Source organism: Eurypyga helias, unplaced genomic scaffold (assembly GCF_000690775.1).
Source record: "Eurypyga helias isolate BGI_N326 unplaced genomic scaffold, ASM69077v1 scaffold21443, whole genome shotgun sequence".
NCBI classification, from domain to species: domain Eukaryota; kingdom Metazoa; phylum Chordata; class Aves; order Eurypygiformes; family Eurypygidae; genus Eurypyga; species Eurypyga helias.
The window spans coordinates 3,077-19,843 of NW_010239485.1; the positions used below are offsets into that span (position 1 = coordinate 3,077).

The following is a 16,767-nucleotide window of genomic DNA, read 5'->3' on the forward strand; positions in this document are numbered from 1 at the left end:
CCTCAGCCTCAAGGAGTTGTCACTTTTATCTTTGTCACCTTCAAATCATGTATCACTCTCTACACAAGTTTCAGAGAGGAGATAGAGATGTCATTGGTTAGGCACTTGAGAAATGGGTTTCAGACTCAGGTGGGAAGAGTTCCCATGGCATATAAATGTCTGCTTTATAAAAGAAAGGTACTGTCTCCCCATATATAAAGAGCTAGGTATTTATTCATGCCCAAGAGGATGGCTTAGTCCACAAGGGAACTTGAATCCACAATATCCTCGTTAAGGATTATACCTCCCACATGACACGCTGCAAATACCTTCATTAAGCACCTCACTTTGTGAATCCTACGCTCCAAGCCCAGACTGTGCATGCAGCAGGATTTCTAAGGTACCTCAAAAATATCTGAAAGACCTGATTTTGAAGCCACATTGTTATCCCCATGTGCAGTCCACTGTAACCCAGAGCAGATCAGCAAAGGGCCAGGGCTTCAAATACCACAAATACAACTGAACAATCAGATCTTTGCATAATGCTCTGTGTTGCACATAATATGCATGAAATAACAGAGTCAGGAGAACTCCCAGGTATTTACTGCAAAATGCTATTTCTCCACAACCCTATTTACTTCATAGTACAAGAAAAACTGAGAAAAACAAGAAAAAAAGTCTTCTTCCTCATGGGCACATAACCCAAGACACGCTGTACAACATCAAGGACACTCGTACCTCAGGTCTTTTTAACCAAACGAGTGATACCTCTTTTGTAAGTTCAGCAAGAGATCTTGCTCCCTGTCCATCCCATTCAGTGAGACATAACACTCGTGGACGTATCCAGAAAGAGCCATACTCTCCATCAGTCCTTTTAGAGATTTTAGAGACCCACCTTTAAACGTCTCTCTGCACCTCAAAACCACAGGATAAAATTCAAACGAAAGCTGTTAAAAACAGGGAGGGGGAAAAAAAAATAATAGCTTTCATTTCCTGTCACACGACACATTAAATCCTAATGTTTATCCAGGCTCAGCAGAACAGCAACCTCTTCCTGCCAGCGAGGCCTGGGCGGCGCGGTGTCGGGGTCCGGCAGTGTTACTGGGAGGACAAACACCTGCCGCCATCCGCTCGCAGCCGAGGCGAAGGAGCAACGGGCTCGCTTCACAGCAACGTGGGGCCGTGTCCGCTGCTTTCTCTGCCCACAGAGTGCCTTACGGTTCACTTGTCCTGAAATTCCCTTTGTGAGCCGCAAAGCCACCCTATGCGAGCGCAAAACCTCTGCTGAAAAATACTCCAAGATCGCCTCTGCTTTTTTTTCCCCCCCGCATTGAACCAATGGAATCTTATTTACTCCTTGTCCTTTATAGATGACTTAACAACTTACCAGCAAAAGCCATTTTGAACACATTTCAGGCATTTCATACCGAAATGAATAGATGAAAGATTTTTGCCAAGAGTGCTGATTATGCTTTTGTCAGCAGGCAGACGTGACCTGGACTGTTCCGTTACCGTAACAAATGTCTCCAGAGCTTGGTCGACAGAAGAGAGCCCTTGCCTAAGGGAGAAGGACCAAGACAGGAAGAGGCTGGAAGGTGGCCTACAGAGAGGAGGATGGAGGGAATTAAGGGTTGTGCCCGTGTATGAAGCTGAGTGCACTAGTAAATGTGTCAGCCCTGTGGCAGCAGCCGGGACTTCTAGACACCATGCCTTGGCACAGTTCTGCACATCGACATTTCATACGAGTCCACGTGGATCTATGTCGATGCGGTGTAAATCAAATCAGAACTGGCTGCTTTGACATTTCAGAGAGTTTTGAGTTGGACTTACTGTATCTGATGGGAAAAATCTCCACAAAACACAAAGGAAACTGAAGACAGGCAGAAAACTCTGGAGAGACCAGATGAACTTAGACTATTTATTTTAATGGGAATCATACCTATGTCAAGACCATAAATATTTCCCAATTTAGCTGCTATTCCTGCAAGCAAAACCACATATGCCCACTCAAGTACAAACCCACTGAACTCAACAAGGCTTTCAGCATAGTTTCAGTTTCAGTTGTGCAATCTGCAGTTCAGAATTACTGCAGCTGTTGTCTTTCTTTTGTATGTATTTACAGTGGCAGAAGTCCCCTGGAGCTAGAAAGAATTTCTAAAGCAAAGGATCATTTACATTACTCTGGAGTAAAATATACCTCTAATAGCTAATGCAAACATAGTCTATACTCAGTCAACATCCTGATTTCAGCACATCTTCAAATAGGTTTTTTGGAACTATAATGAAAGATACCTACCTAAAGGGGCATTCAGTTAGAATTTCAGGGCAATAGGGTTGCACATTATTTAGCTGCGTTTTTTATTAAAAGAATACTTTAGGAAAGGCCAGATTCATGTGACACAGTTGTGTATAATACTGGAAGAAGAAACTGTCTGGAGTCAAGAATTCAGAACCAGCCATGATAATGCAGCTCCTGACTAACTAGAACAGGTTTGGATACATTCCACCTGGCTGACCACCTACAGCAAGAACCCATTCACCCGCAGTCGCTTCTGTAATCAGTGGAGTGAGAAAGCCACTCCATGGGAGTGATGCAGATATTTGGCGTGGTCCATGAATCACCCGCTCAAGATGCTTGTCTCTTCTCATTGACTACAGAGGGAGCCTAGGGCAGCTGGACTCCTGCCGTGGGAGCCGCAGTTAGATGTCTAAACCAGCGCGAGACAGATCTGGACGGGGATGCTGGATACGTGTGAGCAACAGCACAGTGTGTTGTAGGGAAGCAAATAACATGAATGGGAGCGTCCATAGAAATGAACAGCACTCTCATCAGCTTCCTTGCTTTGGATTTAGCAGCCCAAGGTTTGTCAATCTTATTAACTGGAATTAAATTACTTTATTTGCAAGACTGGAGCCTAGAGCTTCAGAGCCATGGCAATTACTCAGGATATGTAAAAATCAATTACCAAGAAAAAAGAATTATGTTATTTTTCTTCCAAAACACCCTGTATACTCCTGCACTGATCCCAGAGTGAGCTCTACAGACATTTGGCCTTTCACCTGTTTGTTTCACAAGACCCCAAGAGAGATCAGAAGCTGGTTTCTATGTGGGTCATTTCAAAATTGAGGCTTCAGCTTTTAGAATGTTTTGAGACCTGTTAATAGAAAAGAAAATCAAATATTGTATAATTTTGATAGTGTATGCAATGAGCTTTATAAATAGTCTGACCAGAGTAAAAAGGATCTGCATGTGAAGTTACACTTCTGTTCCTGTAAATCAGCGTTTGAAGGAAAAAAAGCAGTTTCTTTTCACACTGTCTGCTATGCAAAGGCTCCTGCTGTTTCAAGTGGCTTTGGAGTAGGCACTCAGCAAACTGGACCATGATTTCTATGTACTCAGGATCCTCTATTATTAGTCCTTCTTACTGGAGTAAAGTAGATAAAAGCATTTTAAAACCAGAGAACTCATACAACACTTAAGTCTGTTTTTAATCCTTAACTGACTAGATTTCAAGTGATAACATACCTTTCATTACACGCACATTGCCTGCATGAAATTGTATGCAGCCATCACTATCTCCATTATTCAGATGCATGCTAAATTGAGTATGTAAAAGTAATAATGTTGGTAATTAGTCCCAAACTGTATGCATATAAACAAGGCAAAACGATTTTTCTGTGCAATCAGCCTCAGCTTATAGGCACATGAAAATGGAAAAAATACTTTCAGTGAATCACTGGTTATATACATGAGTTCAGTTTCAGAGTTTCAGAACTCCCCAGTGTCTTCACAGTATTTATTAAAAATATTGAAATGGTAACGGAAAAATAACACAGTCTGAAAATGAAGTCATAAAGAAAACTGCAATAGATAAAAATTCTAAAAACTATGAAAACCTGCAGTGTCAGCAATGAGTTTTGCCAAAAAACATCCCTGGTTTCAGGATGATCCTAAGGCTCAGGTGAAGTTGCCTGCCAACAGGTATGGTGTATTAAACTGCTTAAAAGAGTTAATTTCCCAATATTATTCCCAATACCTAGCAATTCTGCCTAGGTAACCAAGTCATTTAAAACTAAATTTAATCTGTAGCATTTTGAGAATAAGAAGGTTACTAGGTCAGGATCTGACATGGAAAATAAGTATAGGTATAAGCCATATAATAGTAAACGCTCAGCTCAGACTACCTACTAGTAGCCTTAAGCAGCAGAGTGACATTTAAAAGCAATCAGGTCAGAAAAGAACCTTCTGGGAAAAGGGACAATACTTTAGAAAAAGCAGCCCTGCTTTTGCCAGAGGAAGAAACAAAGATCTCTGGGAGTAGTGCTCAAGTCAACTTGAAACAGATATTAAGAAAAATAATGGAAATACAGGAAGTGGTGTTTCTCCTCTTTTGCAAAGTTATCAGTGACTTTGTATGTACATTCTTTCCTTGCTTGCTTCTGTATTGGTCTGCCCTTACCCCTCAGTGGTATACCTGCACCATGAAGTGTACACTAGTCTGATGTTTGACTGACAAATACATGAAAGAGAGCACGTGCCTGTCAACATATCAGCCAAAATATAGATCATCCCTAGCTATAGAAGAAATACCATGAGTTTCAGCAAAATTCCCTCCAAATCCTTAAACACACTGGATTCCCTTAAAGAAAGGCAGTTTCAGGGTTCCTGTCGAAATTCTCCTTCTAGTGCTTCTAGGATATCCTAGCATTGAGATGTATATGTTAAAGATTCCTAGGTCCTTGTTGAAGTATCTTTATTAACCCTGAATAAAAACACGGGGTGAGGACTTGCGTCCCATCTTGGCTTGCTGTTGGCAGCATGCCTGTTACTAGCTTGGCCAAATTTACCTTCCCCTGCCATAAAACTTATGGTCAGGGAGCATGTGGAGGATTTAAAGACTGAGGAGTGCCTTCTGCAGCACTCGAAATGAGAAATTTAAGGGATGCAGTGTGGTCAGTATGCATAGTCAGAGTCTTAATACAACAATTCTCCTCTCAACCATAAAGGCTGTGTACTTCAGTAGAATCCCCACATCAGTGCTATTGTCATGTACAATACTTAGGTCCTCCAGAGACAATGCTAATTCCCCTGACTTTAACAGCAATTTCTCAAGTATACAACTGAAGTGGCCAGTTTCTGAATCCTCTTCTAGAAAAAAAAAAAATCCATTATTAAGAACAGAGCAGGACACATGCTGCTTCAGATAGCTACCACCGAGCAGTACTTACTTTGGAAACAGAGGCTAAGGCTGACATAATTAATTATATTAAACTCCTGTTTGATATTGGCATAACAGGGCTTTCTGTCTGTCCCAAAGACACAAGTGCCAAGTCCCAGATGAGGCTTGACTTTGTACAGAAACTCTCCGTTATTAAGAACAGAGCAGGACACATGCTGCTTCAGATAGCTACCACCGAGCAGTACTTACTTTGGAAACAGAGGCTAAGGCTGACATAATTAATTATATTAAACTCCTGTTTGATATTGGCATAACAGGGCTTTCTGTCTGTCCCAAAGACACAAGTGCCAAGTCCCAGATGAGGCTTGACTTTGTACAGAAACTCATGGCAGACTGGCATCCCATGAGACGGCAGCGGCAATAGCAGGGCTAACAGTGAAAACGGACTCTGGCCACGCACATCCTCATATACCACAGTTCGTATTGGCTGCTCGAACTGGAGTCAGGCTTTAGATAAAGCAGGTTGTGTTCCCTGACTTCTTCAGGGTCACTCCTCCGAGTTCAAGCATCTTACAGCAGTGTGTTTATCTTCACCTGGGGTTTGATCCAGCGTGCCCTCAGCTGCCACCAAGGTCTTCATGTGTAGTCTTTTGACTCATCTTAGCTATCAACAAAATATTTATCCCAGCTAATACTCTTAAGTCACTTGAGTTTTCTTTTTGCCTCTTTCCGTTTGCCTGAATGCCTTGTTCCTTTGTACAGAGGTATTTACATAGCTTTTATAAAATTACAATTAATTAATGCTGACAAATATTAAATAAAAAAGCATTTACAATCTAGCTGCTGAAAGTAAAATTACACGGTGTGTAGCTTGCAAGAGAAAAACAAAAGAAGAAGGTATGAAAGGTAGTCCTCTCCCTGCTCTCAGTTAAGAAATCATTATTTCTAGGAAGGTAGACAAAAGCTGAACAAGTCTTGTTGCTCTCTTGTCCCTAAGCCACATTAATTAGTTAATCCTTAAACAAAGTGAGAATAACATTAAAAAGTCCACCAGTTAGGAAATGGCTGAAAGCCGTGTGTGAGATATAAAGGGGAGTAACTTATAACAGAAAACCCAGCAAACCAGACATTGTTCCTGTGTGCCCTAACAAGCAGGGCAAATGATTTATTTCAAAGCTAAATTCCTTCTTCTCCTAAACACAGTGCACATTAAAGACCCTTTGACCATACCATCTGTTTGCAGTGTAATTCACATTGTAAAAAGTCAACATAAATATTGACTGATGGACTGGTTCTAGCTCAGGCCAGCAAGATTTTGCGCCAAGAGCTAGAGGAATATTGGTGGCTTTTTCCTTTTGTGTTACATACAATTAATCAGTACTCCAAATACAGGTCAGATCCTCTCACAAATCTAAATAAACTTGTAACTTCCGTTTGTCCCTTAAAAAATTTTAAGGGCCGATGCCTAAAACTTCCGGGACTCATTAACATTTCTTCATATACAACTGTGAAGTATTAAGTCCAGCCAAGGTGAGGTTAATGTGGCAGTTTCAGTCCAGTGAACTGTTACCCTTGCCACAAAAGCCATCAAGGAACTTGGCACCAGCTCGTTCTTTGTAGTTTTTACTTGTGAAGCCACAAACTGAAATGGCAAGGACTCACCTATCTTCTGCCGGATTCATTTCGGGGCACTGTAAAAGTACACACAGAATGAGAAGGAAGGAGTCTGCCGTTCGCTTTGGGCAGGCAGGTCGTTTCTAACTGCACTGTGCCTGTTGAGTAATTCCATTGGTGTTACAGCTGGTGCCTGCAAGAGCAGAAGTAACAGGGAAGAGAACAGCATCACAGGTTTTGTATTGATTCAAAATACTAGATCAAAGGAAAATGCTGAAAATTGTAGTAACCTATGACTGCTCTAACACATACCAAGAATTAAGCCAACTCTGGCATTTAAATCTGCGAGATTAAAACAATGGCTTAAAATCACTTTAGCTCTGCCTCTTGAAGATGCAGCAGCTGGCCCTGAATTTGTACGTAGTATTCCATGTTGGCCCAGAAATACAACACAGTTGTTTTTAGCAAAACTAGGGCTGCTCCTACAGATTGTCATAGGGATTTATTGCTTTACAGCAATAGTATACAGCTTGTAAGTGACAGATGGAAATTTGAGAAGGAGTACTGAGAAATAGCCCTGGAAGGAAAGTCTTGTTTTCCACATTATATCGAATAAATTTACTTAAGGCTGTGAGAGACGTGTATACACACATACACAAGCTTATCAGGATTTGGGAGGCATATCATTTCCATGTCCAACACTGTCTCCCATCATAAACTGTACAGTTCCTTTCACCAAAATAACATTGCACAAGTTTGACTTCAATGTATCTTTAAGCTGTGTACAAAGAGCAATGTTCCTTACCTAAGTACTCACCATTTACCTGCTCCATGTTCGTGGCTATTCAGCTAGTAAGGGGAGTATTCGGTGTGATACAACAAAAAAAGTTGTGTGGTACCAGATTTTTGCTGTGAAGAGAAACATCAAATTTTCTGCTGGCCAAAATCTACAGTGACTACCTTTAAAGTTTTAGGTACCAAATCCAGCGATGTTTTTCTAGATTGGGTTGTTTTATCTGCAGAAAGGTCAGGATGTCCAACAGCAGCAACGATGAAGGTTACTGATTCTCGGTTTTAAGTGCTCAGAGACAAGCATCTCTTACCTGTCTGTTTGCAGCCAAAATGCTGCAGAAAAGCCCGTGTCCATGGACACAGTTTACAAGTGCACAAAGGAAGGGTTTTTCAGCTCCTAGGGTTCAGTTTGGTTGCATGATTAGAGGCTTTTTTTGTCTGCCTTTAATAATGCAACCGTTGTAGTACCGAAATACATGACCGAAAAAAGCTGGCAGCATTCTTCAGCCAGCAGCTCATTACTCCTCTTTGCATGGCAAAAACCAGGATGCTGCCACTGCTGTACGGTAACGTTTCAAAACCAGGATATTCCCTGACCTGCTTACAGGTACCATGGCAATTCCATCCATACTGATTTTTCCCTAGCTGAGGCTGTCACATCCTATTTGACTGCAATAAAACCCATTGAACAGGCTGTCTGAATAACTAGGGATGATTCATAAATGTCAAAGTCCTCTTCAAACCACCAAGAAAATGAGTGTTTGTCCTCCCTCAGGCTCGTGTGTTATAATTATTCAGCATTTAATGATGTGTGTGGGGATGAGCTTGCGGGAGGGAGAGAAAGGATGAAAGTAACCTTTTAAAGAAGAAAATGGGACAAGCCTATGGGCACTTCAGGTACTGTTTAAATAAAAGGCATGGTGATTTAATTTCTCCATAATTCTTTACCTAATTCCTCTGAATTAGTCTGTGGGAACTTCTCAGACCTCACAAAACAAATTGAGGTCCCCACAACTCGGACCTGAGCGACGGACTTTGCTGGCAGGGCCTCTTCTAGCAGAAGACATGGCACAACCCTATTTGAGTCACTGATTATTAAACTGGTCACCCTTAAAACTTAAGAATCAGTTCAACCTAAATGCAGGTATCTCTAATGATGTTCTACAAAACAGAATCCTAACCCATGAGACGTACCAGCGCTGGCATCACATTATGTGTGAAAGCAAATTCCGAATTTTCAAAGGTGTTGACTGACGCTAAAATCGGTTGAGTGCTCCAAACATTTTTGCAGTGATACCTACTTTGAGGCTGTCAATCTAGACACTTCTGCAAACCTTAATTCACACAAGTAAGGAGATGAAATCTGTCTTTAGCTTTTGGGCTGCAAAATGATCTGGTACTTTCACACGACACAGCAGCTCATTCAGTAGAAATTATTACTGGAGAATCAGGAATTTCTACAGCTGAGGATCTCTCGCTCTGACAAGGATTCTGACAAGGGGTAACAGGTTTAAATTGAAAGTGGGGAGGTTTAGACTGGATACCCGGAAGAAGTTCTTCCCGGAGAGGGTGGGGAGGCACTGGGACAGGTTGCCCAGAGAAGCTGTGGATGCCCCATCCCTGGAAGTGTCCAAGGCCAGGCTGGATGAGGCTTGGAGCAACCTGGTCTAGTGGAGGGTGTCCCTGCCCATGGCAGGGGGGTTGGAACTGCATGGTCTTGGAAGCAAGGTTCCTTCCAACCCAAACCATTCTGTGATTCTATGATTCCTACGTCCATTCTCACTTTAAGCAACATGAGTAGAAAGGAGGAGATGTTTCTCAGGAGATCATAATCAGAGTTTCCTGTGACATGCTCCAGCTGCTTTTAGTTACCCACACAGGCTGTTGGGAGCACAAGCGTCAGTTATGTTTGCCAAGGAGCTCAAGGACTGTTTGGGGACTTGGCTGGCACTGAAGTGGCTGAGACACCTTCCTCCTCCAGCACTTTATTTGGGTACTGAATGCAGGAAAACGAGGGCCCCGTCCACAGTTACTCTTGCAACTGACACTCACAGGTCGTGCACGCCTCTTACTCACATTAAGCCCTTTGGCCATGTGACTGCTTTATTACTTTAGTCTAACCTGAAACTAAGGGGTTTAAAATCTTATTCACCCATTCGGTCTCATGAACGAAGGTTCCAAGTGAGTCGTGGCTGGAGCGCTGGTAACTGTTCTGGGAAACGCAAGGGAAAAATACTGCCTGGGCTGCAGCGCCTTACAGTCACCTAAGATCTACCATAATGTTTAATATCCCTTCAAATCCAGACCTGATGTGGAATTTGACATTTTGATTTAAAGAGTCCCACGTACTGTTAAGGAGACAGAAGGTTCTTTAGCATCAAAGTGCTGCTACTTTGTTAATGAGTAGAATATGTTTCACAGGAGGTCGGATGAGCTGGTCATAGAATCATAGAATCATAGAATGGTTTGGGTTGGAAGGGACCTTAAAGATCATCCAGTTCCAACCCCCCTGCCATGGGCAGGGACACCTTCCACTAGACCAGGTTGCTCCAAGCCTCATCCAGCCTGGCCTTGGACACTTCCAGGGATGGGGCATCCACAGCTTCTCTGGGCAACCTGTGCCAGTGCCTCACCACCCTCTCTGGGAAGATCCCCAGTAACTGATTTGTGCGGTATATAACAGAGCTGCAAGTAGCTGTTAGGTAAAAATGTACTTTGTTGGTTTTAGCTGTCATTAGCTGTAAATCATTTGCATATATATTAGTTACTTCACGCACAAACGTGTTAGACACGCAGGTTTGAATTTTACCCTGCAAACTGAATAGGGAACGACCACGTGCGAAAACTGGTGATGAGCAAACGGTTGAAAGCAAATGTCTGAATGCCTGGCCCTGCTCTCTCTCCTGAGCCCTGTCCCAGTGGGGCAGTGGAACCGAAGAGAGAGAGTTGAGTCAAGAAATTTCATTTTACGTCCCTGCACTCGAAGCGGGGATTTCTGACACCATCACTGACCACAGACCACAGCAGATATCAGTTAGTAACAGCTTCCCAACATCGTTCAGCTGGCTGGGATGGCCAGAATGTAGCCTGCTGCATGCCATGCGCGGCAGCCACCACAGGAATAATGACTTTGGGGGTAATTCAGGCTATCCACGTGTTTCCCACATTAGGGACTTTATAGCCAGGAAGCGGTGACTAAATTCTGCGCACATGGAGTGTAACAGAAAGACAACAAATACAGGCTTTGGATCCACACACCCTGTGCCCAGACCTGCCAGGCGCTGCACACTTTTCATTCCCATTTTCTCTGCAACTCTTTCTTCAAAACTTGGTAATATGCCTAGAAGTGACAGGAAGCACCTCTCAGGTAGGCTGCTGGTTGGGGGGGAAAAAAAAAAAAAAGACAAGCATTTAGCTTGATAGTTCACAATTTTAGTTCATTTTTAATTAACAGATGTGGGAACCTATTTCTTTTTTTTTAAAATGTTTTGGTTTTTAAATTATAAATTATGAAAAATGTGAAAAAGACGAGCTAATTTTGTAGAACTCTCAACAGAAAAGCCTGTCAACACTCCAAACCTCAAGACATTAATGACAGGAGAGGGTTTGTAGCTTAAGTTTTATACCAAACCCTTCTCACGATTTCTATGCTCACTGTATGTAAAATCTGGTACCAGCTTTGGACAAATCTTTGCCACAGGTCGTGCTTGCACTACCGGAGCAGCTGCTAAAAACCCTTTAGAAGTTAGACCACAGTAAGAAGAGCTCACTGATTAAACTCTGCAAATTGTTTTCTGAAGTTACTAGTCCTGCTGGGATCAATGGCAATAATGGAACCGAGAAGTTGAAAACAAAACACTATAAAAATTGTGAACATTTAAAATTGCAAGATTATTGCTTTATGTGAAAGTCCAATAAAACTAGGTTCACCTGTAAATAAAATGCCTACCACAGAAAATCGCAAGTGGGATGTTTTCCACATCTCTGATGAAATTGGTCCTATTTTATCTCTGTGTGGCTTTGCACAGCACAGGAGCCTGGTCTGAAGGCCTGAACACTAGGAAGCAAATAAAGGTGCCAGTCTGGTAACTTCTTGAAGCACTACACGTACAAGGTCGGCATTACGCTGCTTTCCTTAGCAAAGGTACTTACTACACTGTATTGGAGATGTAACCCTCAAAACCTCTTTAGAGACACTGCTTTGATATATCAACCTCTTCCGAGTCTTAATAGAGTACATACCAAAACCGTAACTCTACTACGGTAGCCGGTTACGTCAACAGCTGTCCTAAGAACCGTACACACATCATTGCCTTTTTCTTTGGGAGACTAAACCCCAAGCTGAAGGGAAAAAAAAGGGAAAAAGGGAAAAAGGGAAAAAGATGTTACTATCCATACAGGCAGAACTGTACACAGCGTATCTGGAAAATAATGAGAAAGTTTTCACCTTGCAACACTGACCAATCCACAGGAATTGCCAAATTTAAACTCAACCAGTATTACCAACTTAACATATTTCAATAACATGTATTACATAAAATTTTACAAGAACAGACTTGTGTTATTTTTAGTCTGTTTTAAGAAATGAATGTGTAACGCTCTCAAGAATGACACAGTAGCAGAAATAGCTCTGTGGATGAAACTTTGGCCTATTCAGTCATTCAGAGGGCCAGAAAGTTTATTCCACGCAGATGCCTGTGTTAAGCTGCACTTTCCTGGCTTTCCACGTGTTAAGTAATCCTCAGATACGAAATTTTTCACCAAGACAAAGCTAGATTCTCCAGAAGTTCTTGAACCTTTACTCGGAACTCCTTCCCTTACCCCTCATCTCACCCCCACAACTCCTGTTGTTATGGTGTGCAGCTGAAACAGTGACCTAGTTTCTGTAATTCTACCGGTGTATCCTTGCAATAAAAACACTGGCCGAGGAAAGTAGTAGTAAATCAAAGAGGGAAAACAACTTTAGAAAAATATTTTCCATGCTGGAACACATTTAAGGACATAGGAGATCCATGCAGAGAGTGGGAAGAATAGCACAAACCAATTTTGGTAACTACGGAAGAAACAAGGACAGTGATTAGAAAGAGATTTAAATTGAAAAATACTCAAACAAAAAGCCTGAACTAAGAAAATGCCAGAGTGAGCTCGGAGATACACCAAGTGTTACTAAACTCTCTGCGTTAGACAATCAAATGAAGCAATTAGATTTCAGAAAGGAGCTGGTCATTTTAGGACTGAAACAAAGGCTGGAGGAAATACAGCCGCCTGTATGTGGGGAATGGAGAAAAAGGAAAACAAAGCATTGTACTTGGAACATTCACAACAACCAATTGGTATGAGACGATTTTTAATTCACAGGCTAGAAAATGTCTTAACTCAGTAATGAAAATAACGCAATTGAAATACAAAATTTCACGTGATATATAATTGGCATCTTCAACAATCAGAGCAAACAGCAAGCAAGTACTGTGAGGGACTGAAGCAACACAGAAAAACAGTCCTCCAAAACTGAGAATTCTCCCAAGATGACACTTTTTACCCTCAAGATCTTTTGATGTGTTGTTTTCTCAAGGCTGTAAGGAAACAAAGACTCTCAAGAAACCAACAGGAAAAGGTCTCAGTAATTCCTTACAGGCAGATACTCTTGCAAAGTATCACAGGGGGTTCGAAAAGACGGGTAATTACGTTACTTGTCTTACGCGCCCAAAGCTTTACACGTGCGCTAGCACTTTGGTGCTGGTACATACTTCACAGAGCACTGAAGCGCCTATCAGTAACTTCTGAACACATCCAGAATACGCCAAGTTACCAATTAATTATAAAACAATTACAACATTCTCCCCGCAGCATGACTAGACAAGGAATACAATTGCAAGGCACTTAGAGAAGGCCCATCTCCCATGCACGCAACTGCAGGTTCCCGAGGGCTGGCAGAGAGGTTTTTTTCCTTACACTTCCCTGAGTGGCAGCATTCAAAGACTACTCCTGCTAGGAAAACTACAGCCCTTTTAGCACTTTTGAGAAGTTCAGTGACAAAGCTTTTTTGCTTTCTTTTTTTTTTAATGTTCCAAGAAGGACGTGGGCAACGTAACACACATTTAGCACCACTCCTTGCTTTAGAAGTGTCAACACTTGTCTCCTCCCAAATACAGATCTCATCACAGACAGCAATCCCAGAATACATATGTTTTTTAAAAGAAAGTTCCATTCCTTTCAAGGAGGTATTTCTTAATGAAACCCCCAAAACTGTGCTTGTCATTCAGCTGAAGTGCAGCACTGCGTCGCCTGCTGGAAATCTGGGATTGACAACCAACATTGACAAGTACTGGAGCAAGGACTTGGGGAACTGCACCTGCCCAAAAGGCAGCGAGTGGGACCTTCTGCATCACCCACAGCTACTTTGCCCGGCCACAATCACTGACAGTTAATATACTACAATCAAAAAACAGTCGTAAGAATTGTTTAAGGAAAAATCTTAATTACAGCAGTTTCCATTAACTAAAAGCAAGTATTCAAGCGTCATCATCCAGAGGCACCAAGTGCAAAAACACTTGAAAGTTACCAGGGTCGTAACACCTATGCAGAGCAGAGGTACAGATGTGCTGACAACCGGCCTTCGCAGTAACGGCACCATGTAAAAAGAACTTAAAGGAGCCAAAAGTCACGCAGGTCCAGTGTCAAAAAAGAAGCCTCTCATCTTCAAGTGTCTATTTGTGTAGTTAGAAGCATGTGTGCAGATAAACAACCCTGCTCCTTCAAGCAGTAATGATTTCAGAGGACTTCTCCCCCACCTGCACTGGGGATCTTCTACAGCCCTGCACACCTTCAAGCTTGTGCAATTTTCCAGCCTTAGGCGAGGTGTGAAGGCCATTTTTTGGCATCTGTTCCAAATTAAAGCTGAAAACTGAATCTGGTCTCGTTCATAAATCCTCTTTCCTCCGTGAGCTGCTTACAAACACTTTCAAAAAACGTCAAGGAACAGGAATGAATTGCAGAGGACTTGGAAGAGCTATTGGATCTGGAGCGACCTTTGAAAGACAGCTGATCTTCACAGGGCATCACTAAAGTCCTTACTGTATACCTGCTCTCAGTAGGCTTTTACACCCCCTCGACTAAGAAAAAAACAACTTGTTTTGGCTTTGGTTACAGTACACATTTTTGTTACCCAGAGCACAGGTAACTGAAGGTTATTCAGGAGGTGAGCTGCACCTTCCAGCAGACATGACCAGAATTTGTAATATAGGTTACGAAAAGATTCCTAGTACAGGACCTTAAAACAGTCACAGCAGGAAAAAAAGGCTGCTGTGAACATCTGAGGCACATCATTTCTTTGATAGCTTCAGGAGAACATTTTCTTCAGGATGGTGAAGGCACTCGATACAGACATTTGATTTCAACACAGGCACATTTTCTTCCAAGAAAAATCTACCACAATAGTTACTAGCCCTCTTGCACTGCAGCCCTGGGGTCTGAGGTTACAGCTGTCAGTATCCCTTTACAGAGTGGAAGTGTATTTGACAAGTCATGTAACACTGTATGCTACTCAAAAAGAAAACCCAGTATGCACCTGAGAGGCCTACTCCCTCCCCCTTTCAGGCTACAGTTATAACAGGCCACGCACACACACAAAACACCCAACCTCCCCATGAAATTTTAAATGGCAGTCGCCTTGGAAGTGTCCCACGGATGTATATCCAGAGAAGATGTGTCTGAAAAGTACCTGCCGTAAAGCAAATCTTGTTTTCAGGCAGGTTGTAGGACAAAAGTGTGAAAATTTCTACAAAACGTAGTTGAGGTCACCCAGAAGTTAAAATCTCTTCAAGCAAGCATAAAAACTACAAAGCATTACCTGACCACAAATCAACCTATTCAGGCACATAAATTAATGGCACCTAAGTAACAGAGCCAATGATCCTGATTTTGGTTCAGAAGAATAGAAGGCACTTTTTTCATCCCCACCTCTGGGACATGGAAGCATTTTTATCTTGATTTCACCTGGTTCCAGCATTCAGTGGCAAGAGTGTCTGTTCAACTCTGTCTGCCACCAAATTCATTTTACAGCCCCGAAGAGCTGCAATTAAGTCGGCCACCTTTGCATCTTTTCCCTTTGCTTTCTGCCACTCACGAAGCGACTGAAACAACTGCTCACGCAAGTTCAATGGATTGGCTGCTATTATTCTGTCCATTTTCACTTCAGTCACGCCAAGTTTTCGCACCAGCATTTTCCAGTCTCTCCCGACATTTTCACATATAACTTCAATAGCTACCTCCAGAAGACCTGAAATAGCAGAAATATATCGAGTTAGTGATACATTTACTAAGAAATATGAGAAATGTTTTTAAAGTTAGTTTTTGGGGTGTTTTGTTTTTTTTTTTCCAAGCAAAATGCTACTACTCTTGCTGCATGGCACATACTGAAAGTTACCCCATGAGCTGAAAGGCCGCTGGATACACCTGGAATCCCAGATACAAAGCAGGATTTCCAAGGGAGCATTCAATAAAAAAGAAGGGGAAGAAATTTCCACCCCAGAAAACTGTTTGCAGCATATGCTGCCCTCCTGGTACGTTTCCAGGGTACAACAGCGTTCCGTGCTGCAGCTAGCAGCAGAAGCACCCTTAGCAGTGGGCTAAGGGAACTGAGGAGACCGTGCTCAGCCCCTGCTCTAGGCATACCCACTGCCAGAGAAAGCATAGAAAGGGGTTGTTTTGGGGGCAGGGAGGAATTAAAACAAAACGATCCACCTACGTTTTTCATGCACGTCTGGCTGATCATCAGGAGCATTAACTTCTCCTTCCTCTACGAAACGCTTTAGCTGCGCGATCAAATCTTCTCTTTTAATGCTCTCAAGCAATTCTTCAAGAAACGATACCTTGTCGCTTGTGATCAGCTGCTGCTCGAGGAGAATGATGAAGAGCTCCGTGCCGCTTTGGACAGACTCAAGCTTCCTTTTCCCAATTTTCCCCCGGCAGAGAAACTTCAGGGAAGAAAGCTCACTGTCCGACAAGCTCGAGGAGAAAGAGTGCAGCAGAGTCAAGAAGGAATCCATGGTGCCGAGGCCTACGCCGCAACCACCACCAGGCCCGGGGTTAGACACAGGCCGCGCGGAAAGGCCGGCGGAATCCCGTTCCCCGCCCTCCGGGGGCGCACTGCGTTCCTGTTCCCGCAGAGTGACTTCCCAGAAAGCCGGGGAGTGCGGGGAAG

General features: G+C 42.6%; 1 protein-coding gene across 1 annotated transcript; it reads right to left on the reverse strand.

The window, feature by feature from the left end:
• Positions 1 to 15,556: 15,556 nt before the first annotated feature.
• Positions 15,557 to 16,612, reverse strand: FADD (Fas (TNFRSF6)-associated via death domain). The gene is made up of 2 exons (XM_010148169.1): positions 16,312 to 16,612; positions 15,557 to 15,843 (listed from the first exon to the last, which is right to left on the reverse strand). Exons 1-2 carry the CDS (start codon positions 16,610 to 16,612, stop codon positions 15,557 to 15,559), a joined length of 588 nt encoding a protein of 195 aa, XP_010146471.1.
• Positions 16,613 to 16,767: the final 155 nt, after the last annotated feature.

Excerpts from the sequence above, each read along its gene's own strand:
- FADD (XM_010148169.1), bottom strand. The coding sequence starts at position 16,612 with ATGGATTCCTTCTTGACTCTGCTGCACTCTTTCTCCTCGAGCTTGTCG. Across the intron at positions 15,844-16,311 it reads GCCAGACGTGCATGAAAAAC|GTCTTCTGGAGGTAGCTATT; the intron begins GTAGGTGGATCG and ends CTGCTATTTCAG.